Source organism: Hypomesus nipponensis, chromosome 5 (assembly GCF_054491055.1).
Source record: "Hypomesus nipponensis isolate SF chromosome 5, ASM5449105v1, whole genome shotgun sequence".
NCBI classification, from domain to species: Eukaryota; Metazoa; Chordata; class Actinopteri; order Osmeriformes; family Osmeridae; genus Hypomesus; species Hypomesus nipponensis.
In genome coordinates, this window is record NC_140365.1 from 9088169 (window position 1) to 9113548 (window position 25380).

The 25380-nt window shown below is 48.2% G+C and overlaps 4 protein-coding genes across 6 annotated transcripts in view; 3 read left to right on the plus strand and 1 right to left on the minus strand.

Moving 5' to 3' along the window:
- Window positions 1–401: 401 nt before the first annotated feature.
- ska2 (spindle and kinetochore associated complex subunit 2) lies at window positions 402–4116 on the plus strand. Of its 2 annotated transcripts, none has more exons than XM_084697800.1 (7): window positions 402–507; window positions 2122–2211; window positions 2371–2547; window positions 2678–2752; window positions 2847–2889; window positions 3121–3256; window positions 3466–4116. In XM_084697800.1, the coding sequence occupies exons 1-7, from the start codon at window positions 475–477 to the stop codon at window positions 3587–3589; spliced, it is 678 nt and encodes a 225-aa protein (XP_084553926.1). In that variant the 5' UTR covers window positions 402–474; the 3' UTR covers window positions 3590–4116. The 2 variants fall into 2 exon arrangements, with proteins under 2 accessions (XP_084553926.1, XP_084553927.1); XM_084697801.1 differs by lacking the exon at window positions 402–507 and adding an exon at window positions 1873–2036.
- On the minus strand, window positions 4111–16460 carry tex14 (testis expressed 14, intercellular bridge forming factor). Of its 2 annotated transcripts, none has more exons than XM_084697795.1 (30): window positions 16126–16460; window positions 15700–15847; window positions 15306–15420; window positions 15019–15184; window positions 14713–14864; window positions 14499–14580; window positions 14127–14260; window positions 13884–14000; window positions 12617–12740; window positions 12173–12351; window positions 11439–11587; window positions 11088–11278; window positions 10799–10910; window positions 9650–10578; window positions 9396–9469; window positions 9131–9228; window positions 8757–9038; window positions 8505–8608; window positions 8312–8419; window positions 8105–8210; window positions 7856–7925; window positions 7484–7632; window positions 7122–7294; window positions 6379–6790; window positions 6031–6132; window positions 5643–5751; window positions 5312–5413; window positions 5042–5172; window positions 4876–4921; window positions 4111–4701 (listed from the first exon to the last, which is right to left on the minus strand). In XM_084697795.1, the coding sequence occupies exons 1-30, from the start codon at window positions 16144–16146 to the stop codon at window positions 4635–4637; spliced, it is 4752 nt and encodes a 1583-aa protein (XP_084553921.1). In that variant the 5' UTR covers window positions 16147–16460; the 3' UTR covers window positions 4111–4634. The 2 variants fall into 2 exon arrangements, with proteins under 2 accessions (XP_084553921.1, XP_084553922.1); XM_084697796.1 differs by having other exon boundaries at window positions 15700–15935.
- rad51c (RAD51 paralog C) lies at window positions 15436–23516 on the plus strand. Its single transcript, XM_084697799.1, has 11 exons — window positions 15436–15653; window positions 16735–16907; window positions 17042–17279; window positions 17383–17540; window positions 17909–18042; window positions 18386–18517; window positions 20061–20127; window positions 20366–20426; window positions 20946–21006; window positions 21766–21887; window positions 23376–23516. The coding sequence occupies exons 2-11, from the start codon at window positions 16790–16792 to the stop codon at window positions 23386–23388; spliced, it is 1104 nt and encodes a 367-aa protein (XP_084553925.1). The 5' UTR covers window positions 15436–15653; window positions 16735–16789; the 3' UTR covers window positions 23389–23516.
- The window catches only part of ppm1e (protein phosphatase, Mg2+/Mn2+ dependent, 1E), a 35561-nt gene continuing 33568 nt past the window's right edge, over window positions 23388–25380 (plus strand). Inside the window, exon 1 of the mRNA XM_084697798.1 lies at window positions 23388–23569. Coding sequence (XP_084553924.1) covers window positions 23388–23569 — 182 coding nt within the window. The remainder of the gene's footprint in view (window positions 23570–25380) is intronic.

Sequence of the window (25380 nt, forward strand, 5' to 3'; positions counted from 1 at the left end):
GAGCTAGAGACTCATGTAAGATAGAATAGACGACATTGAGGGATGTATTTACATTCCATATTTTATTTGACTGCAAATCGTAAAAATACACATTTTAAAGTACAACAAGAGCTTGGTGAAATGTCTTAGCAGCCATTACGCGAATTACATTAATATACAAATGAAACGGCTTTCAAATGTTCTCTTCAACTCACAGAAATAGTTTTGTATGGCGAGAATAAAAAACACAGAATCAAAACGTATCCATCCACCAATAAACGCACTATTTTACAATCAGTAGTCCAACCAATGTTCAGATCGCCATTTTATGAACTCCCCCCTTTTTCCAACGCCCATTTCCTCTACTGCGGTGTCGCTCAACTGTCCAATCTCCTGCCACTATTCTTGACAGCTGACCAATCACAGCAGCCTTTACATGAACCAGTGGCAATATATTTACGGGTCTGCCTGCCTGAGGAATGTAAACTATTCAACATGGAGACAGCGGTTGATAAACTGGAGGCGATGGTAAGATGTGTTTTAGCTAACTAAACCGTACATTTGTACAAAGCAGTGTAGACCAATCTACATGGTTGGACATTACATATGAACATAATCTCGTCCTATTAAACACTGGCAAATAATCCGTGCGTCAAAGAGAAATAGGAATTCTGCTAGACCAGCTAGCTCGCGGGTATCTCAATTCCGTTTTTTTTTGCCATTCTCATCGCTATGATTCGTTTGTAAGAAACGGAAAAAAGACGAAGCCTGCAGAGCAATGTTGTTTATTCGAAAAACGCCATATTTATAGTTCGTAACATGGCATGTTGCCAATATATGTATTGTTTATTTAGCTAACCTTAGCTGTTAGCCAACTACACGTTTCAATGAGGACAGTGAGTACTAGTACTCGTACAGCTAGTACAGCCTGCGCCTACAGAGGCCGTCTCCATGTTCCCTTTGCGGGACCGCGCGCTCGCTCCCGGTGTGTTGCCGTTAATATTTAAATCTGGAGCAACTATGAAATAAGTTTTAGCGACGTCCCGAGTTTGCAAATAATCGTGGACAAGATGGCTAGCCAACACGGAATTATTGCTATCTTACTGTATGAAAGGATAACAGCCCGTTTCACCATACTAAGGCACTAGCTAGTGAACGTTAGCACGTCTAAAAAACAGATCCCCAGTTGCATGATACTCATTCAAGAAAATACAATTTCACAAGTTTTACAGGTGAAGGATGTCTATATTTCCTTCTCAGGATTGACAACACTCCGGAACATTTGGAATCTTGAAAGTTTTCTGTCTGTCCAGTGCCCCTTTTATATTGTACTACTGGTGACCCTGCAATAAAAGCAGTGCAATGTTAAAAGGGCATTGGCCAGGGATTGTTCCCAAAGGATAGGTTTTAAATTATGATGAACCAGACGCTGTTTGCAGGTGCTCTGACTTCATTGCACTACTGTATTGGACAGCTAGCAGTGCAATAGTATTGTCAAAGCGTCTGAAAGCAGCAACACAGCCCTGGACACAAGGATGCAGCTAATAATGGAAGGTCATAGGGGTTGGACTCGCTCTTCTGTCATGTGATACCTTTTATTTGGAACACACATAATAAGACACGTGTCAGATAAAGCATAATAGTACCCTCAATATCTATGATAATTCTAATAAACTTTCATCTTGCAAAAACGTGCATTTGAGATGACATGAATATTTTAATTGGCTATCATAAACACTACTGGAATCAAGTCTGAAACCCAGATCAATAAAAAAAAAAAAAAACATCTCTTTTCTTTTTGTGGCGTTGCAAAATTTGACTCATTGGATTGATCCTGAGTCCTGGAACCCTATCAATATTGTCTCTGCTGTCCACTTTGTTCAGAGTAGTGCAATATTGCTTATAGGGTTTCAGGGTTTAGGTTAAAACATCTATAATGGCACTGTGCGTTGCCCAGAGCAAGACTCCACCCATCTCAAGACCATAAAACGCTGGAGGCACATACCTGTGATTAGAAGCGACTAAAAGGACTCCTCTTTTGTTCATGTTGACTGTTGGTCTGTAAAATTACCTTTTTAATTACCATGAATGAATTGCGATGTATGAGGATAAAATGTGCATTCAACGGGCTGTCTTTTTCAGTTCCAGAAGACTGAGGCCGACATGGAGTACATCGAAAAGCGGCTGAGGCTGGACTTTCTAACCAACGCGTCGGAGAATGGTACCGTAGAAGTGAGTGCACAAACACCGGAACTTTCGCTCTGATTTCATCGAATTCCCTTCCAAGTCCAAACCTCTGAACATGTGTGGGCACTGCTGCAACAAAGGGTCTACTCCCCAAAACAACAGATCCGATTTGCGTGTAACTCACGTTCACGTTGGTCTCCGCAGGAGAACCCGGTGAAGCTGCTGGAGAACCTGTCTGCCATCAAAGCCAGGCACGCGGCGCTCTGTGCACAGGTGCAGGAGATCGAGGCGGAGCAGAAGCAGTCCATGGACTCGATCAGGGCCCACCTCAGCACCACGGTGCAGCTGGTGCAGCAGCTCCAGCAGACCGCGGACGAAGAGGTAGCTTTCCCTCTTCTCTGCCCGCAGACCGCGAGGAGAAATGCTGCTTGTGTGCCTAAAATCAGTGCATTTGGTTGGATATTCCTTGAATATGTGTGTGTGTGTGTATATATATTTGTTGTTAATGTAGGTTCCGCCTCTGACTGAAGCTGAACAGTTGTCAACCGAGTTCCTTGGTTTAACGGTCAAAGAAGACACCGCAGAGGTAAACGGACAATTCTAGCCCGTTTTGCTTTACGTTGCATTGTCGTAACCTGATCCTTTTTACAGAAAAAAAAACATGCCCAATGTTCCAACAGGTGCCCGTTTCAATAGAGGTCCAAGCCCAAGAGCAGCCACAGAGTAAGTTACAGCAAAACACTTCTTCAAACCAGACTCGTTCCTCCAGCAAGGTGACATCGTTGTTCCTCCAGGCCTAGTTTAGACGGCAGAAAGCCATCCCAGGCATGTGCACACAGTTCTGAATGTGTATAGCTAGAACTCGAGCTCATAAGATGTGTATTGGAATGAAACATTGTTTTGGCTGGAAATGTTTTCACTCAGGCATTCGCTTGTCTCGTTCTTCTCTCGCAGCTTCCAGCGAGTTTGAGGAGCTCAGCGAAGCCGCGCTGGAGGCGGTCCCGCGGAGCGTCCGCTCCAACGTCAAGCTGGCCGGCCTCAACGCCTTCTACAGGCAGCTGCAAGAACACTTCTCCAGCAGAAGGAACAGGTCTGATGAGTCGTGTTTGCACAGACCCCCCCCCCCCCCCGTTTGGGTTATGACAACACCATTCTAAGAAGTGTTCTAATAGTTGATTGTAGGAATAGGTGGTTTAGTCAAGTCGTGGTATTTGGACGTGTAGTCATCAGTAGGATAGTCATTTTTCAGACTTAAAAAAAAAAAAAAAAGTTTACATTTTTGCTATTTTTCATCTCCAGTGGTCACCTCAGTCTACAAAAGATGAAGCAGTTGAATATGAAGGTTAGCGACGCCAAGCTGAAGACACTGGAACACCTTGGTCTGGTAGATCTGGACAAGAAGGGGCATGTTCGCCTGCTATGAGGTGGGAAGAACATGCAACTAAGAGACTGTTAGATTCTAGACCCCACTGCATGGTGGATATGTGGTGAACATGATGGACTCATCCCCATCTTTTCCTTTCTGTCCCTTTAGTAGACAGGAATGTGAACCTTGTTGAAAGATTGTGTGTTGAATTCCAAGTTTGATACCTACTTTAGGTTTACGTAATTCCAGCTAGTTGTTCTGAAACATCAACACCAAGGAATTTTCAAAGGAAATTCTAATTCCAGACATGACAACTGTTGGAACAAGGTTAAAAAGTGCTGTTTGTGGAAAGGCATTGTTGTAAATTTGAAATGCACTATTTTTTTATGTCAAGTTTGACTTGATGCTGAGGGTTTTTTGACTGATGGGTGAAAATGCATTGTGATACATTTTCCATGTGTAAATGCTGATGAAGAAAGATTGGAATAGCAGATATGTATGCTTGAATGATTGTCTTGTCCTACATGTATGTCATGGTCTCCTGTATTTAAATAAAAAATGACCATAGCACATGACAGTAAGAAGCACATGCTTAATTTATTGAACAAGAGTGCCAAATGTTAAAACGATAAAATGTAACAGTTAATACAGTGTCATCAAAACATTTCAGGATTTGCACAAAAACGTGTATTTTCATGTTTAAAATGGAGTCAAACCAAAGTGAACCTTGTTAAATAATCATACATTTTATCTGAATGTAAAAATCATTGACAGTTGGTAAAATACATAAAAACATCAATAGTCCAAACTACTTCTGTAGAGAACACTGACAATCATCTCATGGAACTTATGAGGGTAACAAGACATTTGATTTAATGTTTTACTAGAAGCGCTGAGCTGGCCTAAATGCCTTAGAATCTTGAAGTAGAAGGAAAAATCTATTTTTAATTGGGGCAGAACAAACATTCACATTGAACTTATAATATATTAAACTTCATGTAATATTCCATTACCCATTTTCATTAACAATCAATATAAAATGCATAAATTGTAAAATTACATAACATGTATTACTGTCACATGAACTACCCATCATGTTCCTTCACTCTCTCATTACTTGGTTGGGCACACTTTGGCTTTTGACTGGAGTCTGCTCCAGAACAATCACCCTGCGGGTAAGAAAAACAACCTCGTTTAACATATGAGACATAACATAACGTATACAAAATGAGACAATGGTACATGATGACAGTATGCCATGATGTTTGGGGGGAAAATAAAAGTTAAGAATTGCTTAAAAGGCAAATACGATTTTGGCTGAAACACACGATGATGTTCTCTACCTGTGAGGCTGGCTCCAAGTACCAAGACTAGCCATCTCCTGCATTCCTGTTGAAACACAGTAGGTTGGACCTATACTGTGCGTACAACATGAATGGCTATATCCTATACTGAAGGAGTATTAGCTACAGACACAAACAAGTTAGAGAGAAAAAAAAATGGGTTGACCTGCAACAGGAACTGGGGCGGTGTCTGCGATCTCATCCCGTTTCCCCTCGGCGGTCTCGACACAGTCTCCTCCTGGGTTGACGACATCCTCCCCCGCCTCCCCCTCCACCTGGGGCTCCCACGCGCTCACCCTGGCCAAACAAACCCCCCGCAGTCGTTGACCAGACCTCGTCAAACAACCCTGACGCCAAACCCCACCTGGAACGTTCGTTTGAACAGAAGTGTCGTGTTTGTTTTGCATTATGGGAGCCAGCTAGACTGAACGCGCACGGGGGTTGAAGATGTTGCGCGGGTCCTGGGCTCCTGACCCTCTGCCCACCAGCTCTGTCCACGAGCATGCACTGGAGCACCTCATCCAGAGTGGAGTGGGCTCTGAGGCACAGCCGACAACATGAACCAAACAGAAGAGTTTGGTTAGGGTACGGGAGTCATAGTGGAAGAAAGGCGGACCCCCCCCCCCCCCCCAACACTAAATACTCCCAACGTGCGTGTGCGGTACATTTGACGAATGGCAACATGCAATGTCAGAGTCCTGGACTCGTCTTCACGGCAGGGACGAGCGATCCGAGGTACGAGCCGTGTTTGGTGAAGCCTGCCGTACCTGTCGGTCTCCTCCAGGGACTCGGGGCCTGCAGGCGGTCCCCTGGCCTGGCTCTGCTGGACACGTGCTGCCGTGTCGGCCACGCCGATTGGCCTATCGCAGGCCTCCTCTGAAAACAGTGCACACGGGGTTGTGTAACTCTCATCTGACCGATTACACCCAGTGCTTGTTTTCAGGCTACTTGTACATTGGCGCAGAGCAAACAGTGACGAAACCGATTCAATTTAGGCAACCGTGTCCTCTGAATGGAAGTCACGTGGCAAACATTTGGTGGATCGCTTCTTCTGCCGTTCGGAGAATACAGTGCAGACGCCTGCCCGGTGAAGGGTGTCCAGTTGAGCGTCGCACGTCTCCGCTCGCTCAACACCGTCCATGGGACTCCGCTCACCTTCCAGTAGCCTCCGCTCGTCCTCCTCAAACGTGGCATTCCCATCCGCGGACACGTCTTCCTCCTCTTCACCCTTCTCTTCTTCCTCCTCACGTCTGTGCTCTGAGGGGAAAGGGTTCACACGTGACGCACTCTGCAGTTGGTGTCGGTGTTATGTTTGCCACTGTCATGACAGAAATGATTACTCCATAAATGCCTGTTGAAACATTCTTGCTCAAGTGTTGCTCGGTTGAATCGAGTTTTTTTTCGTTGTGGCTTGTGTGGTAACTTCTGGAATAAGCTCCATGACCCGGCCCGAGAAAAAGCCACATCCATAACCAGGCCTAAGACAACAGGAGAACTCCTTACCTTCATCAGGGTCTGTCAGTCCAGTACCTCCAGGCTCCTCCTCCATGGAGGTAGCATCTCCACCGCTACCCTGCTCCTCTCCCTCCTCCTCCCCGATCCCCTCTGACATCTCTGGGGCTGCGCCACCTCTGGTTCCTCCCTGCCTCCGGTGAAGATCCACGCTACGGACCTCTTCGTCCTGACGGTCGTCCTCTTCTTCCACCATCTCCGTCCCCTCCTCTCCCTTCCCCCCCCCTGCCTCAGTGGGGGTGGGCAGGGTGTAAGAGGAGAACATCCCCTCCTGGCTGGTAGTCTGCCTCTCCCCTGAGCTGGCCGTGGTGAAGTCCGGGGGCCCTGTGGGCGTGTCCGTGTCCTCGGGGGAGGAGCCGCGCAGGAGGGGGGACTGCAGCACGCTGGACAGGGACGACGCCGTCTGATGACATCATCATTATTTTAACCATGTGCAGTGACTTTGAGTACTTTGAAAAGCGCTATATAAATAAAATGTATTATTATTATTATCATGAGAGTACTTAGAATATAGTTCACCCACTCAAACCATATCCCCCCCCCCCCCCCGCCCCCTTTGGGAACTGGACCAGCATGAACACATCAGCAGCACACGTGAATCAATTCACAACGCTGAATAGTGCGTCATGTCCTATCAACATCGACATGGCTCAATCAAGCTAAAAGGGTTCCTTTCTGGACACTGGACTGTATTGTGGACCCAGACTGTGCGGTACGACTACGTGTCTCCTGACCGTGGTGCTGTCTCCCATGCTGCCGGTGGCCGTAGCGTAGCTGTCTGTGGCGTAGCTCTGGGTGTGGGGGGGCCGGGAGTGGCTGCTGCCCCAGGGGGAGGTGTCCAGCAGGCTGGGTAAAGGAGGCACGGCTCCCTCCCTGCCTCCCGGGCCCCTGCAGTGGCCCGCTGGTCCTGCAACGAGACGGCATGTGAGTGATGGCTTGATGAATAACGCCGTACATCTACGGTGTATGATCACTCACCCCCCCCAATCTCATAAGAACAAAATGCATTACGAGCGGATTCCGAGAACGTTGGCGCTTTTGGAAAAAATCTAGAATGGAGCTTTGGAGTGCTCTGAGGTGGGACGGGGGTTCCAACCTGGGCTGCGCGGGGTGCTGTTGCAGGGTGGGGGGCGTCGGTTTAGGGGGCTGGGGGGCTGTTTCCCCTGGTCCGCCCAGTCCTGGAGCTGGCCAGGGGAGCATGCGATGCTGGAGAGCTCCGCCAACTCAGACAGGTTAGGGAAGCCACTGAACACACACACACACACATCCATCATTCCTTATCAAAACACGTCTTCTACCACCGCACCCTTCCCCGCGGCTCCTGCAACATTCTACAGGAGCCGCTCAGGTCTACACATGAAGGGACGTATGAAGCTTGGGGCGTACATGAGACAACCCTAAAAGAATAGAGGACTACGGAGGACGTGAACCTGCACAGGGCTAGGTTACTGTCCTCACATCCTCCTACCTGGCCACAGGAAATGGGACATGCTCATTGCTAGGCGGGGTCGCGCCGATCTCGGAATCCAGTGTCGTTTCTGGAAAACATAGCGTGGCCACTGTTTCTGCTGCTATAGCTATGCGGCATATACATACTGTACGCATCCTACAGCGAAGCCAGTAGATTTGATTGACCCCGCGGTATCGATCCTACTCGTATTCAGCAAGCGTGCTCAGTACATCAGCTAGTCTGCACGGGCGCGTCGCCCGGTCTCACCCCGGTGCTTCTTGGGTTCCTGGGTTTGTACCCCCGGGCCGCTCTGACTGGCGGCGGGCCTGCAGACCTCCACTGTCACATCCAGGTCCTCCTCCGAGCTGGAGGTCTGAGGAGCACAAACCAGGCAGACACCGCGGTCACCCACGTCATACCTCTCTGAGGACGTGTGCGTGCCTGTGAGGCTGGGCTTTCCCATTGGATGTTGACCTGGCTGCTTTGGGGTGGCTTGTTCCTCTGCTGAGGGTCGGGGGTGTAGAATATGCTGGAAGGCTCCACCGGTGACTGGGTCAGGTCGGACTCGGAGGTCCCGTCCTCCTGAGCCGACACACACACACACACATGAAAAGTAAGATGGATTTATAGATAGGGCCAAGGCAGAGAAGGTGTCTGGTGTCATCACCTGTCCCTCTGCTGGTCCAGTTTCCTCCCACACTCCACCGGTCATGTTGAAGGTGCGGTCGACCGAATGGAAGTCGGCATCCTCCTCGCTCTCACTCTGGACGCCTGCACAAGGAAGGAGTGGGGTTCCACGACCGTCACGTCTCATCACGGGGAGCTAAACGTCTCCCGACTCATCGCCCGTCCTGTCACGCAGTCACCCATTCTGCATCCACTTCCCCTCGTGGTCGTGTCAAGGTCGCGGGGCCCTTACCCGCAAAGCTCTTAAAGATCTTCTCCAGCTCGCCGCAGCTCTGCCCCTCCTCCTCGGTCGCTCTCGGAGGTCGAGGTTCGCCGGGGGAGGAAAACGTGGAGGGTCCGCACGCGTCACGACTCCAAGAGGGCTCCCGCCTGGCCCTGGGCGGTCCGGGCGCCGACGCTGACCCCCGAGCCCGTCGCTCCTCCACGTCCTCGCTGTCGCTGCTGCCCAGCGGAGGCCCCGGCGCTGGGCCCAGGTGCCCGCGCGTCATCCTGGCCACCAGGTCTGACACCTCGCCTGGGCGGGAAGGGGGAAGGGGAGAGTCCGTTCAGGGACTGGGGGCTGGGAGTGATTCGATTGAGGGAGGCGGAGATGGGACGAGCTCTTACTGGTCCATCTAGCCTTGGCTAATGGCTGAGTGGGTTTGGGCTGTGGAGTAGGACTGTCCTCCTCCAGAGAGTCGGTACCATCAGAGGACAAGCACGGCCTGGGATAGGGGCAGGGTTTGCATTAGACACTCACTGACATACACTGATACCCCTCACCCCCATAGCTAACCACTGACAGATTGTCCGCTTACCTCCAGTGCTGGTCTACCCTACCTGACGTACGATTGAGTACTGCTAATCTTTCCTCCTGCCTGTAAGCTGTTACCTTTTCCTGGGTTGCTTTCCGTCCACTGGGTGGTGCTGAACGTCTGTCTCCGCGGGGCGTCTACCTCCAGCTGCCTTTCGAGGGGAAACAGGCAGCAAGCGCCCACTCACATGAGGCTGGGGGACTTAACACCTTGTTGCGATTTGACGAGGGAAAAACTGTGGATATCGGATGTAGCTCTAGTCCAAGTCAGGCTTTTTTCTCTCTGTAAAAAACAGGACGTTTCAGCCACTAGATGGCGCCAGTGTGCTTACCTTGTGCTTGTTCCGGGGCCGCGTGTTGACGAAGCTCTCCTCCTGGGCAGAGCTGTACTGGCTGGGCTCCTCGGAGGGGAGTTCCTGGGTGGCGTCCTCGTACGAAGGGCAGTCCAGGGGAGGGAGCCCCAGAGCGGGGTGCTCTGCCTCGGCGGGGTACTCCCTCTGCCACACGGCCAGCTCCTCCTGGCTGAGGAGCGGCCGGGCCAGCCCCCCCCCCTCCAGGAGGCGGGCCTCCAGGCGCTTGGCGGACGGGTGGAGGCCACGGGGGAGGAGGCGGTACTGCGCCGGCGGGCCCACCGCCCGCGACGCCGTGCTGCACGGCGAGCCCGAGAGCGTGGAGGACGAGAGGGTGGAGGTGGAGGGGTGGGAGTGGCTCGGGGGAGCGGAGGAGCCCTTTCCGGATCTCTCTTCCCCGTCCACTTCGTCCGCCCCCCCCGCATCCCGGGGCGGGCGGGCGCGGTCCGCGGCGTCCAGGCTGCTCTCCGACTGCTGCAGGAGCACCTGGGACACCTTGAGGTTGAGCACGATGGCGCTGATGTCCTCGGAGATGTTTCGGCTCAGGCGCCGGTGCTGGACGGCCCTCTCCGTGGCGTCTTCCTCCTGGCTGTCTCCGTCTTCCTCCACGGTGCTGGAGTCGGACTCTTCCTCGGTGCTCTCGGCGTCGGAGGAGGAGGCGGCGGCGGGGCCCAGGCGCCAGTCGTCCAGGGGCAGGATGTCCCTGTAGGAGATCTCTCGGCCTATGAGGGACTCGGATTCGGCGCTCGTCCCGTCTTCCTCCTCCTTCCCCTCCGCCCGGTCCTCCGTCTCGCCGTCCAGCAGTCGGTCCAGCTGGCTGAGCTGGACGTGGATCTCGCGGCCCACTGTGGTGTCCAATATACTGGCACAGTCGGCCTCCTCAGGGTCGGGATGTGTGGTGGGCCGCAGCACTGAAGGAGAAGGGGGCGGGGGGAGAGGGTATGAGTTACATCTGAGATGGTTGAGTTACATTTGCTTCAAACGTATGGAGCCCAATGGTGGAATAGTGTCTACAGGGTAAGGTCATGTATATCATCTGTGTGCTTGTGCAACATCTGCTTGTTGTCCTCTTCCACACGCTGGGTAGAAAGGGGCATGGGTGTGTGTGGGTGTGTGTGTGTGTGTGCTCACCACCAGTGCCAACTTGTTCCCCAACAGCTGAAGACTCTGGACTCCAGCCAGCAGCTCTGAGCCCTGGTTTTGGGTACACACCACTTCTTCTTTTAGTGTTCTGGACCAGCTCCTAACACACACACACACACACACATGGTTGATTCAGCAACATTCAGAAGGAGTCTACTGTTGAGTGGCAATTGAAAATAATCAAGTGAGATTATGCCGCACACAAATCATGAACGCTGCTCGTAGACCAGAGTGTACAAGGTGTGCTGTGTGAGTGGAGGTGTCGGTACGCACACACCTTGATGTCACAGCGCAGTGTGTAGCGCAGGTCCTGCAGGCTGTGTGTGCGGTCCTGGGGCCGGGGCTGGAGGCCCACCCTGACCAGGCTGCTGTAGGGCTGGGGGACTCGGGGGTCTGCAGCCAGAGCTTGGCCACACTCCAGCGCCTGCCGTATCTGACGAGGGTCCGCCGGACCCCAGGGAACTGCATCTGTGGCCACACACACACACAGTAAACACACACACGCCCATAGCACCCGCATCCAACCAAGACAGGCACTCGCAAGGGTCCGAAAACAAATGTCCACCGAACCGAAACTGTAACGGTTTGTTTTTGAAAAGCCACACTCGTGGATCTGGGGCGGGGTTACCTGTGTAGAGTTCCTGGATGATGGCACACAGGCTGTAAAGGTCAGCCTTGCCGGTGCAGGGTCTGCATCTGACCACCTCCGGGGCGGCCCAGTTGTACATGCCGGGGGCCAGGGGCAGGGGGGCCGGGGGGCTGGGGCAGCTGCCCTCACTGCCAACACACACAGCCCTCGGAGCTCAGCAAGTCGTCAAGACATAAAAGGGCTCTGGATTTGTTTTGCGTTGTAGCAGGATATACTGGTAAATATGTCATACAGTACCGTGCAAACGTCTCAGGCACATAAGTAAAGAAATGATCGTAGACAAAAATGTAACTCAAACATCGCACTTCTATAATACCGCACAAATCCAGAAGACAAAAAAAGAATATTTAACCCTTGTGTTATCTTCGGGTCATTCTGACCCATCAGTCATTGTGACCCACCGTCGTATTGTGACAACTTTACCGCATACAAAAACAAAGTGAAGCATTTTCTTTTAACCGTTGGTCTCAGACCCCCCACATAGCGAAGGTTAAAAGAAAATGATTTGTATTTGTTTTCGTATTGGGTAAAATTGGGTTAACACAACGATGGTTCGTTATGAACCTTTGGGTCATGTGACCCGAAAGCAGCACAAGGGTTAAAACAATATTCAATTTTTTATTTATTTTTTAAGCCTTGGGTGTCTAACACTTTTGACCAGTGCTGTTGTGTGGACTGGAGGCAGAGCAGGGGTGAGAGAGAGCGAGGGGCACCTGGCGACCATGAAGCCCAGGCCGGTGAGCTTGGCCAGGCCGGGCTGTGTGAGGATGACGCTGTGAGAGGACAGGCCTCTCATCACCAGGCCTCGTCCGTGCAGGTAGAGCAGAGCCTCGCACGCCTGCAGCACCACCGAGAGCAGGGCCTCCGCACGCAGCACTGGGAACTCAGCCCGCTGGCAGAGGAACACACACACACAGTGGTTTCAGCTGTTTGTGTGTGTGTGTGTGTGTGTAACTGAGCACACCCGATCAACACATTCAATACGTCACACCGATGCTTCGAATTGAGCTGTTCTTCTTGCCGCGGCAAGAGCGACGACTGTCCTCTTACCTGTGTCCACTTTGATAAAGATCACCGTCAGTGAGAACAGTGGAAACATTCCAGCCTACTCGGGAGTTGGGCCCTCGTAGGATGACAGCCTGTGTGCCCGGACTTACCTTCTGGTGCAGCAGGTTGTGCAGCGAGCCCACGTGGACCCTCTCAAACACCAGGCGGACCCTCAGGAAATCGGCAGACATGCTCACTGCCATCAGCTGCAGGAGGTGGGGGTGGAACAGCTGGCTACGGGGAGCAGGTGTTCACACAGCAGTCAATACTTTCATAGGTCGTACTCTACATTGTTGGAGCCATGTTGGAGCAGTGAAATTGAGCTGTGGATTCATGGATAATAGATTGAGCTGTGGATTCCGTTCTATTGAAATCCAACCCAACATACAAACACGAGTTACTATACTTAACCCGCTGACTCATTTTAATTGCGTTTTGATAAAAAAACAAAAAAACATTCACCAACCAAACTCACACAACCAAAAACCCCATCACAGATCACCAGAACAAAAATCATTGGCCAATCCAAAAGTGGATTGCCACGACAACTGTTTCGCAGTCAACTGGCATGAGCACAAGGCAATATCAGCGAGGCCGAAGGACCGGCATCTCCACCAGCACAAAGAGCATCTCCTTCAGCAGAAGCTGTGGGAGGAACAAAACAGGGCATGGCTGGCCGTAATGTCTCAATCCCTAAAATAGCCACGGCTCCGGGAGAACGGACAGATTGGGGCCAGCAGGGGGGCCATGGAGGAGGTCCTGACCGGGGGGGACGACGACGACGACAAAGGAGGCCACTCTCAGGCGGCAGAGCACCGTGACCCGAGCAGCACTTCAGGCTGCGACCAGCCTGGCATATGTACTGAAGAGCCACAGCAAGCCTGGAGATGATCCAGCAGGTCGGTGTGAAAAGACTGGCTGGCGAGTGAGGAAGAAGGCCCTCCAGGCACAGTCCACCCAGGCCATGTCAGTGCAGGAGGGGACAGAGGCAACGTGGAACTCATTAAGAGTGGCAGAAACTAAGACCGGCTGTCATGTAAGCTATAAAGCTATTCGCCCTGGAAGAATGGGTGTGCTGCCAGGAAGAAGGCTGAGCCAGGCTTACATTACAAGAGCCGGCCTGGACACCTTTCAACTGACCTCCAGCACAGTTAGGGAGAATGGAGGAGGAGTGGTTGTAGGCTACGCACACCACCCAGGAGGAAAGGTAATAGATGCCCTACTTCCAGAGAGTTGACAGGGTCAGTTATGTAGAACACTGGCTCGTGGCAGACTACATCATGAAGAAGAATAACAACTACTTCCAAGTAGGGCTTGACGGGCATTTGAAGCTATTTATGGGTGGTATTACAACTAGGCCAGGTTTGTTTGTCTCACCTGCAATACTCCTGCTCTACAAGCAGCAGGTCCAAGTACTCTTTGTGGCTGCCCCCCTGTGGCGAGGAGATGAACTGCAGATCCTTGACGGTCACCCTGCAGCCCTTCCAGCTGTAACTGGGAGGGGGGGGGGGAGGGGGAGGAGAGAGAACATCAAACTCACTCACCCATGGAGCACGTTCGATCCTGGGGGATGTCGTGCTCCCATGTCGTGGCCGTGTGAGAAGGCTGCGGCGGTCTTACTTGGTCATGGTGATGAAGGGGCCACAGGAGAAGGAGAGCAGAGCTTCGTCCTCGGCCTGGCCCAGCTCACTGTCCCCCAGCACTGGGAGGGAGGCCAGGAGCCCCAGCGTCTGCCCCGGTTTCTCTATACACAACTGGGGAATACATTCGACAGGGTAAACGGACTGCATTTAGATAGCAACTTTCGACCTGAGCGGCACTCCGTTTTTGGGCCTCTCATTTGCCCATTCACACAGTGCCGAGAGGCAGACAAGTGGGAAACGTGCCCATTCAAACTCATACAGACAGAAAACAGATGGCTGAGGGGACATCGGGGAATGCATGATGATGAAGTAGTGCAGGTGCATGGATTCACTGCCAGTCTCAATGTACCTTTCCAAAGCCAAAACACTGGACTGTGTCACAGGGAGAGGACTTGGAGTTCATCTTTCTGTTGAGGTACAAATCTGACCCCCTGCAAGATCCAGGATTAGGGTTAGGGGGTCATTCCAGAATAATCTGTGACTTTGAATATCAGTTACTTTACAATACCATCCAGGATATGACTCAAATGACAAAAAGCACTGTGTTGTAAACTTTTCCTCACCCAGACTTGAGAACCTCCAGAAGAGAGGGAGACCGAACCAGGTTCTTGGAGGACGTAGAGGTGGAGGAGGGGGTGCGGCGCAGCGACCTCGGCTGGGGGATCTGGGACAAGCTGTGCATGTGGGACACACAGCTCTTCAGGAACTCCAGCATCTAAGGTGGTGGTGGTGGTGGTGGGGGGGGGGGGGAGCACAGGGAGGATGTGTGAGGTGTAAAAAAAAGATTTGGCTGTTGCTCGGTTTATAGCTGAGAACCATCCTCACCCACTACCACCCAACATCCCTGGCACACACACACACACACTAACCCTTGCACTGTTCTCCTGGGCCCCAGCCTCAGCCCAGTCTCGGGGGCTCCGGCCCTTGCAGTCGTGCAGCCTCAGATCGCCTCCTGCGTCCAGAAGTCCACTCACCAGCCAGGGGTTACAGGAGAACACAGCAGAGTGGACCGGAGTGCTCCTGTCTTCACAACGACTGCAGAGGACACGTTAGAATAAACCGGAATCAATATTTTTCACTGTGTGGTGAAATCCTTCGCATCCCTTTAATAATTGTGTAACCTTTGAAGGTGATTGTGTGCGCGTTACTGTCTTACTGGTTGGGGTCTGCTCCATACTGCAGTAGAAGCTCAGTGACGCTGGTCAAACCAAGCAATGCTGCGCAGTAGAGCGGTGTCTGGCCCAGGTGATTGACACAATCCACATCCACACCTTGGTAGAAGGACAAATGTTAAAAAACGGTTGCGCCTCAGTTGTAGAACAGCCTTTCTCAATCCTGGTCCTCGGGACCCCCTGCCCTGTTTTAGATGTTTCCCTTTTTCAACACACCTGATTCTAATTAATGGAACTTGACAACGACCCATTCAATTGAATCGGGTTTGTTGAAGGAGGGAAACAGGGAAGGGGATCCGGAGGACCAGGATTGAGAACGGCTGTTGTAGAAGGTGAAATTGGCTAGCTGGTGTGGCGTTTCAACAGATGCAACCTTACCTTTTTTAAGCAACTTCTCCAATTTGTGCAAGTTCCTGTCCAGAGTGTACCTGTGAAGCTGAGCTTGTAGGCCTCCACTCTTCACTACGCCGAAACGCACAGGGCAGGGCACAGGTAGCGTAGCCATGCTGCTCCATTCAGCTTCACGCTGAAATTACGTAGTCTACCGTTGACGTTAGCTACTAAAAAAAGTTAGCTAGCAGGCTAGCTTGTAACTACAGTACCCAGTTCGCTTCCTAGTTATTTGATAGGGAGAAAAGCCTAATCAGTTAACTTGAAAGTATACTAAAATGATGGTACTATTCTCTTTTGTTCATTATTTACTCCCACTTTAAACAAACAACATGCCTCTATGGCGTAGCTTGTATCTAAGGAGTTTAGCAGTCCGAGCGCGAGCATTTTTAGGTGGCACAATTAAGCAGTTACCTGGTTTAGGGCTGGAGGCATCAAACCCTTTCTTCAGAAACTGACATGGTTTGGTTAAATATATATAGTTTTTCTAAAACGATTGTACATTTGCATTTATTAAGGTACCTATTAAATCACGATGGCCTTGCTTGGTAACAAATACACACGTGTCCCACGTCAACGCCAACATTTTCTGGCTATTCATAAAATAAATAAAATAAACTCTACTCATTAATTATATACATAGTTTATATATAGAAGCCATAATAAATGTTTTGAGTAATTTGTATGATTAAAAAACAAAGTGTTATTACTGGAGAAAGCATGATGCATGTCCACCACTTGGTGGAGTTGTTGCATTTAATGCACTTTGTAGCTGCTTGGCATTGACTAAAAGAAAAGTGTTGGAGGGACAGTTGAAAATGGCAACAATATTTGGCACGATAAAACGCTTTTAATTTTCTACAAGTTTATGCTTCCTCCGACTTTTGCCAGAGAGAACCTCGGATATGTATGATGTGTAATGAAATTACTTTGGATGTTCACTGTTACTGTTGTAGCCTATTCGGTTTGGTTTAGCCTTTTGACGGTTTGATTTATTTGTTTATTTTTTGTTCTCGTGGATAGAAAGCCTGGTTATTGTTGTGGTGCTTTCTGTTCCTTAAACAACGCCCTAGAAAAGATGCAAAGGCCAGTGTCAAGCTATGCCTTTGCCCCGTCCGTCAAAGTGAAACTGCTCAATGCAGGGTTCCAGTCTTCTGCCGACCTGTGTGACTCGCAACCTTTTCAACTCAGCAAAGGTACATATTATAACGTATTATATTCATTCACTGTACTTTTAAATTATAATTACACCAGCATCCATCGTCCTGTTCCTTGCTCTGGGAAGTATACTGTTGTACAGCTGTTAACCCAATGTTCCCCTTTGTTGCAGATGCAGGCATCTCCCAGGAGGAGGCGGTGGAGGTGCTGCAGGCTGTGAAGTGCGAGGCTGTCCAGGAGAGGGAAGCAGTTGAAAAGCTAACTGCTTTGGAGCTACTCCAGAGAGAACAGGAGTTGGGAAATATTGTAACGTTTTGCTCTGCGCTGGATATGGCTTTAGGTGGAGGATTTCCTGTAGGAAAGGTCACTGAGGTGTGCGGGGCCCCTGGCATAGGGAAGACCCAGCTCTGGTAAATAACAAGCAACCTCGCACCATTTATTACAAACATGTTCAAAGTCTCACACAAACACGCACAACTGAATCTTACTGTTTTCATTTTTTTTTTCATTCAGTATCCAGCTAGCGGTCGATGTGCAGATCCCAGTGTGTTTTGGTGGTTTGGGGGGCAAGGCTGTATTCATTGACACAGAAGGCAGCTTCTTTGTCCAGAGAGTTGTGGACCTAGCACAAGCTGCTGTGGAGCACTGTGCACTACTGGCTGAAGACACGGGTAAGGGATGGGGATTAGGAACCAAGAACGTTCTCGATGTCAAAACACTGCAAAATAAAAATAAAAACATTTAAAGCGGTTTATTAAGAATAATAAGAATTCAAACATGGCAAATGTTCAACAACATGGAGGGCCGCTCATGTTATTTGTGCAATAATTGATAGCAAGCCAAGTAATATTGTCACATGAATAGAACGACTGTTTTAACACCTTGTCCTCGCCTGGCAACTTGTTATCCATTGTATGTGCAGGAACATGCCGTTCAGGCATAATGAAACCATGTACGGCTCGAGCTTACTGGAGGTACATTCCCCTGACCTTTCCTGCTGATCTGTCTATTTTTCCCCTTTATCCTTTTTCTTCTCCAGAGCAGCGGGAGGCCTTGAAAGAGTTCACCGTGGAAACGGTCCTCTCCAACCTCTTCGTCTTCCGTTGTCATGACTACGTGGAGCTGTTGGCGGAGACGTACCTCCTGCCTGACTTCCTGGCTCGGCATCCCGAGGTTTGAATTCCCAACAGACTGGACTGAGGGGGGAAAAAAAGAATAGCACCACAGATTTCCTGAAATGGACTCCATTTTGTGTTGAGCTTGACTCCATATTATTGTCATAATCTGCAAGTATTGAAACAGCGCTACACAGCCACTGTCTTGTATTTTGGAGAGGAAGCACACAAAATAGGGTGCAAATCTCAAATGAAATGAACACATTTTCTATTTACTTTTGGCACAGTATTATTCATTCTATAACGTAGAATACTAACTTGCACTTCGATATGGCCCATGGAACAGATTTTCGACTGTCAATGAAAATGATTGAATCATAAATCAATCCGTTTCTATCCAGATCCGGCTGGTGGTGATAGATGGCATTGCTTTACCGTTTCGCCAAGACTTCGAGGACCTTTCCCAGAGGACACGCCTCCTCGGTGGCCTCGCCCTGCGGGCTTTCCAGATGGCAATCAATCACAATGTTGCGGTACGACCCACTAACCCCCATTAATTAGGACCGTACTCTTCCTTCACAAATACATAAACATCCCACGGAGTTAAACATCTGTTAGAATATCTGCTGTCACCGGCTTTTTTCTTTTTACAGGCAGGTAGATTAGACCAGATAGGCCGTAAAGGGGGGTGGGGGGTGGGGGGGGGGTTTCTGCACCTTGCCAAAATGTAGCGCTGCTGTTTTTGATCAGCAAAAGCATTCCTGAAAATCCCTGGAGCAAATTCACTTTGTTCTAGTAATTTGTTCATTGGCGGCTCTCCGGGAGCCTCTGGAGGACACTCAGTAAAACCAACAAAGCTGGTGGTCAGCAGCACACCATGTTCCGTTTTGAACAAGAGGCTCCTGGAGGAGTTCTCCGAAGTGCTTCTCATCGAAACGCAGTTGTTTACTTTGCCACTTACTTCATCAAGGGCTGTACTAATAAGACATCATTTTTTTGCTCTGTATCAACATCAACAACCCAGTATCAGTTATGGACATTTTCATCGGTGCTTCGTTAAGTCATACAGCACAGCAGTGTTGTGATGGTGTTCCTGCCGTTTTGTCTTTGTCTGCTGTTCAACCCTCTTTCCTCTGAACAACTGACAAAGTGAAAAACCTTGCCATATAAAGCAGCCTTTGTGAAGTCTTTATCCTGTAGCTGAGCTTTCAAAGTAAATACTGAAACTCAATTTCTTCAACATTTCTTCACAACCTTAACATAAGACTGATCCATTGAACAAGTTTTGTACGGCTCAGTTTCTCTTCATGGGAGTGTGAGTCATCTTTGCCTAAACCCTGAAAAGGAAGCCACTGATGTTTCATGTGAGGGTCATCACCACTTTTCTTTAATCCATCCTTAATCCCTATTGAATTATATGAAATAAACTCAATTCAGGGAAAACTGGAAAGAAGAAATGAGAGCAGGCTTTTTACCTGTGGTTCTCAGAATGTTATGTAATACGTTCTAAGGATTTCCCTATAGAGACACTAATCTACTCGTAACTACTGAAGAAAACCATGGCTACTTCGAAGTTGAATTATCCCTCAAAGTATACCATTAGTGTATTTTTGTCCAGCAAATTTCGGCCAAGCATGTTTATTGCTGTTATTTCAGAGTCCATCGTCAAGGTGACTTGTCATCAGGTGCCATGGTTTTCAACACGCATAACAAGCTGCTTCTGTACATTTTCCACAAATCAAGCAGAAGTCATTATCACCCCATGAGAGATGTTTTGCCCCCTAGCGTCACAGCTGTAAGAGGCTGCTAAGGATGGGGCTGCAACTGAAGTGGAAAACAACAAAAAGGGGATTAGAGCATTTTGAAGAATCATATTATGTAAACCAAACCCAAATCTTTGCTATACTTATGAATACGAATTATGTCTACCAGCTAGTTAACACCACGCCTTAAGTTCCCAGGAATTGTGGTTGACAAAGACAATTGGTACCAATATTGTTCCGTGAAATGTTCAACTTCATCATAAACATCACACAGAACTTTGTACGTTTTATAAAGGCTATCACTGTGTTTTAGGTTGTTCTTACCAATCAGATGACAACACAAATCTGGAGTGGACAGGCAAAGCTCATACCAGCATTAGGTAAGAACGCACATTCTGCTGTACTGGCAGCAACTCACGATACAAACCCTAGTTCCCGTGAAAAATATCATTTTACATGAAATCACCACGTAGGCCGAAATGTAGCTGCTAGCCTAGCAAAAACCTGCCTATAACTCGTGAGTATAAGTGTCTGCAGCGTCAGATGAGAATCGATGCACTTAGGACTGTAATTGCAGTTCCCGTTCTTCACGTCTGTGTGATCCGTGTTTCCCCGCAGGTGAGAGCTGGGGCCACGCTGCCCCGCAGCGGCTCATCCTACGCTGGGAGGGAACGCACAGGTATCATCAGAAACACTCGACACTAATGTTTGCAGAAACGATGCACGCCGGCGTCTGAAAAGCCAAGACGCCACACGTACACGCGCGCGCGCACACCAAACAGCCCGCCCAGTTAGAGCCAGATCGTCAGCGGCTGCAACGCAAAACACGAAACGCACACTTCGAGGCTCTTCTGTCTTCCGTGTGAGGGGGGTTGACGGAGTGAGAGCGAGCGTGTCGCTTTAGCAGACGGCGCTGGCTTGCCCCTTTGTTGGCCGTCCTCTGCATCCAATCATTCGAGAGAAAGACACCCGAGGTCTCCACGCAGCATGAGCTTCTGTAGAGAACCTCTTTACAGTTCATATACCCAGCCCGAAACTCATTTGTTGTCCTTCCATAAAGAATGAACGGGCAAGGTCGGACGGAGAGAGAAGAATGTAGCTGTGAACTCAAACTAAGCTGTTTGTTGCGGCAAGTGTAAGAAAAGACAGTTGTGGAACATTCAGTGACAACAGACACACAATGTTTTCTTTCACCTAGACTGGCGTCCCTGTGCAAGTCCCCCAGCCAGATGGAAGCCACAGTGCCGTACCAGATCACTGTAAGTACAAGCCACTTGTCCTTCCTATCTGCCTGTCCCAACAAAGAGGGGGGTATTTTATTGGCATGTCTATCCGTGCGGTTCTCCTGATCTGGCCTCTTGCTAGCAATGTCCTCACTGATCTGAAAGCAGGGCCAATGGTCGAGCTCGGTCTCAAAGGTGCTCGCCTCACAGGATGCCATGCAAAGACATTTGTGGTGAACTTGGCAAGTTGTCTTGTAAGGTCCATCACTTTCGGCTTTGGCAGTGATTGTCCGTTTTATAGCAGGCCCTTACATAGTCTTGGCAATATTGCTGTCATAGAAAGAACAGTTTTGATAAGAGTTGCATAGACTGCACTGGACAGCATTAAACACCATGGCCACCAAAGGTATATCGCTCAGTGGAGGAACAAGTACAAACATGTGGGGGAATGTAAGGTATTTCATACCACCGTTAATCCTTGTGCAACAGCTATTTCTAACAACATTGAAGTTGTGTTTGATGTTGCATGCCGTATGGTGCTTGTTAAGGTGCACCCTGGGTATATAACTAGCACATTTTCAGACCATTTATAGGTGTACATTTTACACTCGTGACTGTTTAAAGGGGCATATGTTGGATAATATGTATATGCTGTATATATGGTATGTGTATAGCTGCCATGTGGATTTGGCATGAAGAGATGTGTAAATGTAAACAAATCTGTTTATAGGTCACAACAGTTGAGGACAAGGATATTTCGTTTCAATTGTTCACCAACTTTTTTTCTTCCTCCAGGCTGAAGGCTTTCGGGATTTGATGTCATCAGACCAACCAATGACCTTGGCTGACCCTTCTACAAGCCAATCAGGAAGCTTCAGCAAGAGGCCCCGAATGCAGAATGAATCAACGATAAAAACGTAGGGCATTTAGAAGTATAGCCTGTATTTCTAATCTGTTTATATATTCTTTGTTTGTTGATGGCAAGATGCTGTGAATGTTTGCCATCGTTGCTGAAAGTGTTTTGGAATGTATATAATTTGTGAGGTGAATCTTAATGTTCCATATTTTCTCTGGGATTTTGAAATCATTTTACTTATGTCTTTTATAACTAGGATGTTACCCATTTTCTTGCTATCCATTTGGTATGATTAAAAACAACAGTTCGTTCTAGATCATTTTTTGTTAAATCTAACCTTGAAATTGAACATATATTCAAATGTTACTTTTTTAAGATGGGAATGACCACATACTGTAGGCTATGTTATAGTTGCATACCTTCCAAAGTTGCTTATGATCTGGCATTGGGCAGTATGTTTTGAAAGATACAATTCAGTCAAAATCCCCTTGACATGCTATTGGGTGAGTTTCTGTGTTGGCTTTAAATCCTGCACAAACAAACTACTCTTGAGATGACTGAGAGCATCTGTCCTACTGCACCACAGATATGTCATCCTGCTCTCAGTTGAGTGGCTGGGAGTGAGATGGTGATGCATCTCTGTAATTAGATTATACCCTTTAGAGCTGGCCTCTGCAGAAGTGTGGGAAGGAAATACAAGCATTTTGCTTCACATGGACAAACTCGCAGTTTGAGTGACGTTCAGCTCACACCGTTTTTAATGTCCTCTGTTCCGACACTGCATCCACAGTGACTTTTGGAAGCAGTAGCTACAAGGTGAAAGCCAAACATTTCTATATGCAGTTCACACACATGCATACATTTTAAAGGGAAACTTGCGGTGGTATAGATCCTGTCAGACAAAGTTGAAGCATTTCCAGTAGAACCAGAACAATGTACAAAAATGGACCATGAACCTTAATGATTCTTTTGTTTTAATACTTACTGATGTGATGCCTCATGCATTCTCTTTATAATATCAGTTACTTGTATAAAATAACTTAATTAGGTTGCAAATCATTCATTCCTAGAACTGAAGAGTGAAGCCCACCCCAAAGGATATTTATAGCATGTCCCATATACACACTCGCTAAAAACGTGATACACACCACAGCTTGTTGACATAGCCATTGTAGGTTAGAAAGATTGTTAGAACATAAGCGGCGGAAATGTAGACTTTAATAAACCACCACGTCACGCGCTCGGAGGGTGCTTTTCTATCGCATCTCCCAACCCCGTTTTTCGTAGTTCGCACCGCAGGTGAGGAATTGAGTTTAACGATTGCCTTGCGTGCGCGTTCACGACCCGTGGCAAATCTGAACGCTCTCCCCACTATCTCAAAAGCCCTCCCTCCTCCCCTACGTCATCAGCATCCACCCATCCTTATTTGTGATTGAGCGAAAGCCTTGTTCACGCGCGCGCGTCCCCAACCGGCGCGAGTGGAGAGCAGTCCAGCCAGCGATTCGAAGTAGTCTTCTTGCCCGGCTTGAGCTGTTTCTTGTCTGTCCAGGAATGAGAAGTGATGGCCGGTTCTGCAACAGAGGAGAAAACCTTCCGAAGGTTCTTGGAGCTCTTCCTCCGAGAAATGAGACCACCTCTTCAGGAGAACGACCCTCTACCAATGCGCCCTTTGTCGGACCTCATCACGGAGGACGAAGTGGAAGGGGAATGCCTCGACCTCTGTCTTCAGCACCTGTGCAAATAGTTAAGTAATGATTTGATGTCATTCATAGATGATCTGTTAGCAGTTTGCACTTTTACATTTTTGGGGTGGCTTGGTAACCGGTCTATTCCAATGCTATCGAGAGTTGGCAAGGTTGCTTTTACGCAAACTCAGGCGTATGAACAACCGAACTCAAACCTGGCACTTTAGAAACTCACGCAGTGAGTCGTTAGTGGTTCCAAGACGTCTGTTTACAAATCTTGTCATGGTTAATCATACAAATATGTACCGTAAAGACTATGCAAACGCTTTAATCAAGACTTGACACAGCCTATGCAAAATGATCTGTCATTATTTGATGTAGCCTATAAAACAGAATTGTAAGGTAGGCGTTGCAGCGTAAATGATCAATACCATTTAGACTACAATTTAACAGGTTTGTATTTCCTCTCGTCCCAAAAATGTGTTCCAACGATATTTATTTTACTTGCATTTTCACGATCTCGCTAGGTGAATCCCCTCCTTGCGTATCTCGACGTCATTCCTTTCAATGAGGTACATTGCCAGCATTTGTAATAACCATATCCACGTGCTATTTTTAGAACACGAATACCGTAGGCTACATATCAGTGGGACTTGATATTTAAAACAACGTGTATAAAAGGAACGGTTGTACCAAGTGCTTAATTCTCGGAATTCCATCATATTTTCTTGACAACAGTGCGTATGTCACATCTCATCAACACAACGGAATAATCAAATTTTGTCCCCGGTTTCTGGGAATTCACATTCTTGCATCAATACCGTCCGTTCGCAACCGGGAACATCACTTAAATAACATCTAACGTGGAATGTGTGGGAAGGAGAGCGCATTTTGAGATGTTGTCCGCCTTAAATGCAAAAATAGTACATCATAGACGAGAGCAAAGAAAGGGAAGAGAAACTGCCAAGCCAGCTATCATTTTAAAACACGAGAAATAGTAGGATGTCATTTGCGCGCGTAATGGTCAGATTTAGAAATACGCAAATATAGGCTCAGGACCAAGCATTTGCCGAATAGCCGGCAGATGTCTGTGATGGAAATTCTATACCTGCCTCCTAGTTAAGAGACTTTTGACTAAAGTTTTTAATGTGCTTTATACAGCTTTTAAACTTAAAAAAAGTACATGTGATTTTTAGAATAGACAGTTTTGCATGTGTGTGTATAATGTGTGACGCTGAGCAAGAGAACACCTCATTAAACGGGGCAGATGCTTCCCATTTGCAATGCTAAGAGAAGCAGTATTGGGTTGTTATACATTATCAGTCTGTTGGATCTGTCCTGCACAAAGAGCTTATTGTTCGATACTTTTTTTTGTTTTATTCAAATGTTCAGAGAGCAGTGAGAACGGAGACCTAGCTTCCAGATCTCGCTCTAGTATTGACACGATGTTGATCCACTTGAGAGCAGGGTTCAGTGGCTTTTTGATTCCATTTAATCATTTCGAGGAAAGATGAAGGTCAGATGAGTACACAAACAAAGATTTTGTTTAATTAACCCAAATAGCACTAACATCTTTACATTCATTTTAAACACGACTGTACCTCTTGGATAGGCTATTTGCTTTGGTTTCAGACCATTTTTGCTTTCAGATCTACATTTTATAGACATTATTTATGTATACTTTCATGATGTCGTTTCTTCAGTTATAATGATGGTTCTTTTGAGGTAGAACAGTGTCTTAATTGGACACTCACACTGCGTGTTGCTGGCATCACCTCCTTCCGCTGTGATTCAGCTAAACGTGTGATTACTTTGTCTCTGGGTTGAAGATCTAATAATAGACCGGGAAAAGAGATGGAGATCCCCTTT

Excerpts from the sequence above, each read along its gene's own strand:
- ska2 (XM_084697800.1), top strand. The coding sequence starts at position 475 with ATGGAGACAGCGGTTGATAAACTGGAGGCGATG. Across the intron at positions 2,548-2,677 it reads AGCAGACCGCGGACGAAGAG|GTTCCGCCTCTGACTGAAGC; the intron begins GTAGCTTTCCCT and ends TTGTTAATGTAG. Across the intron at positions 2,890-3,120 it reads AGCCCAAGAGCAGCCACAGA|CTTCCAGCGAGTTTGAGGAG; the intron begins GTAAGTTACAGC and ends CTTCTCTCGCAG.
- rad51c (XM_084697799.1), top strand. The coding sequence starts at position 16,790 with ATGCAAAGGCCAGTGTCAAGCTATGCCTTTGCCCCGTCCGTCAAAGTG. Across the intron at positions 17,280-17,382 it reads ATAGGGAAGACCCAGCTCTG|TATCCAGCTAGCGGTCGATG; the intron begins GTAAATAACAAG and ends TTTTTCATTCAG. Across the intron at positions 20,128-20,365 it reads AAAGCTCATACCAGCATTAG|GTGAGAGCTGGGGCCACGCT; the intron begins GTAAGAACGCAC and ends GTTTCCCCGCAG.
- tex14 (XM_084697795.1), bottom strand. The coding sequence starts at position 16,146 with ATGCCTCCAGCCCTAAACCAG. Across the intron at positions 15,421-15,699 it reads GGAGAAGTTGCTTAAAAAAG|GTGTGGATGTGGATTGTGTC; the intron begins GTAAGGTTGCAT and ends CCTTCTACCAAG. Across the intron at positions 8,609-8,756 it reads GATCTTTAAGAGCTTTGCGG|GCGTCCAGAGTGAGAGCGAG; the intron begins GTAAGGGCCCCG and ends TTCCTTGTGCAG.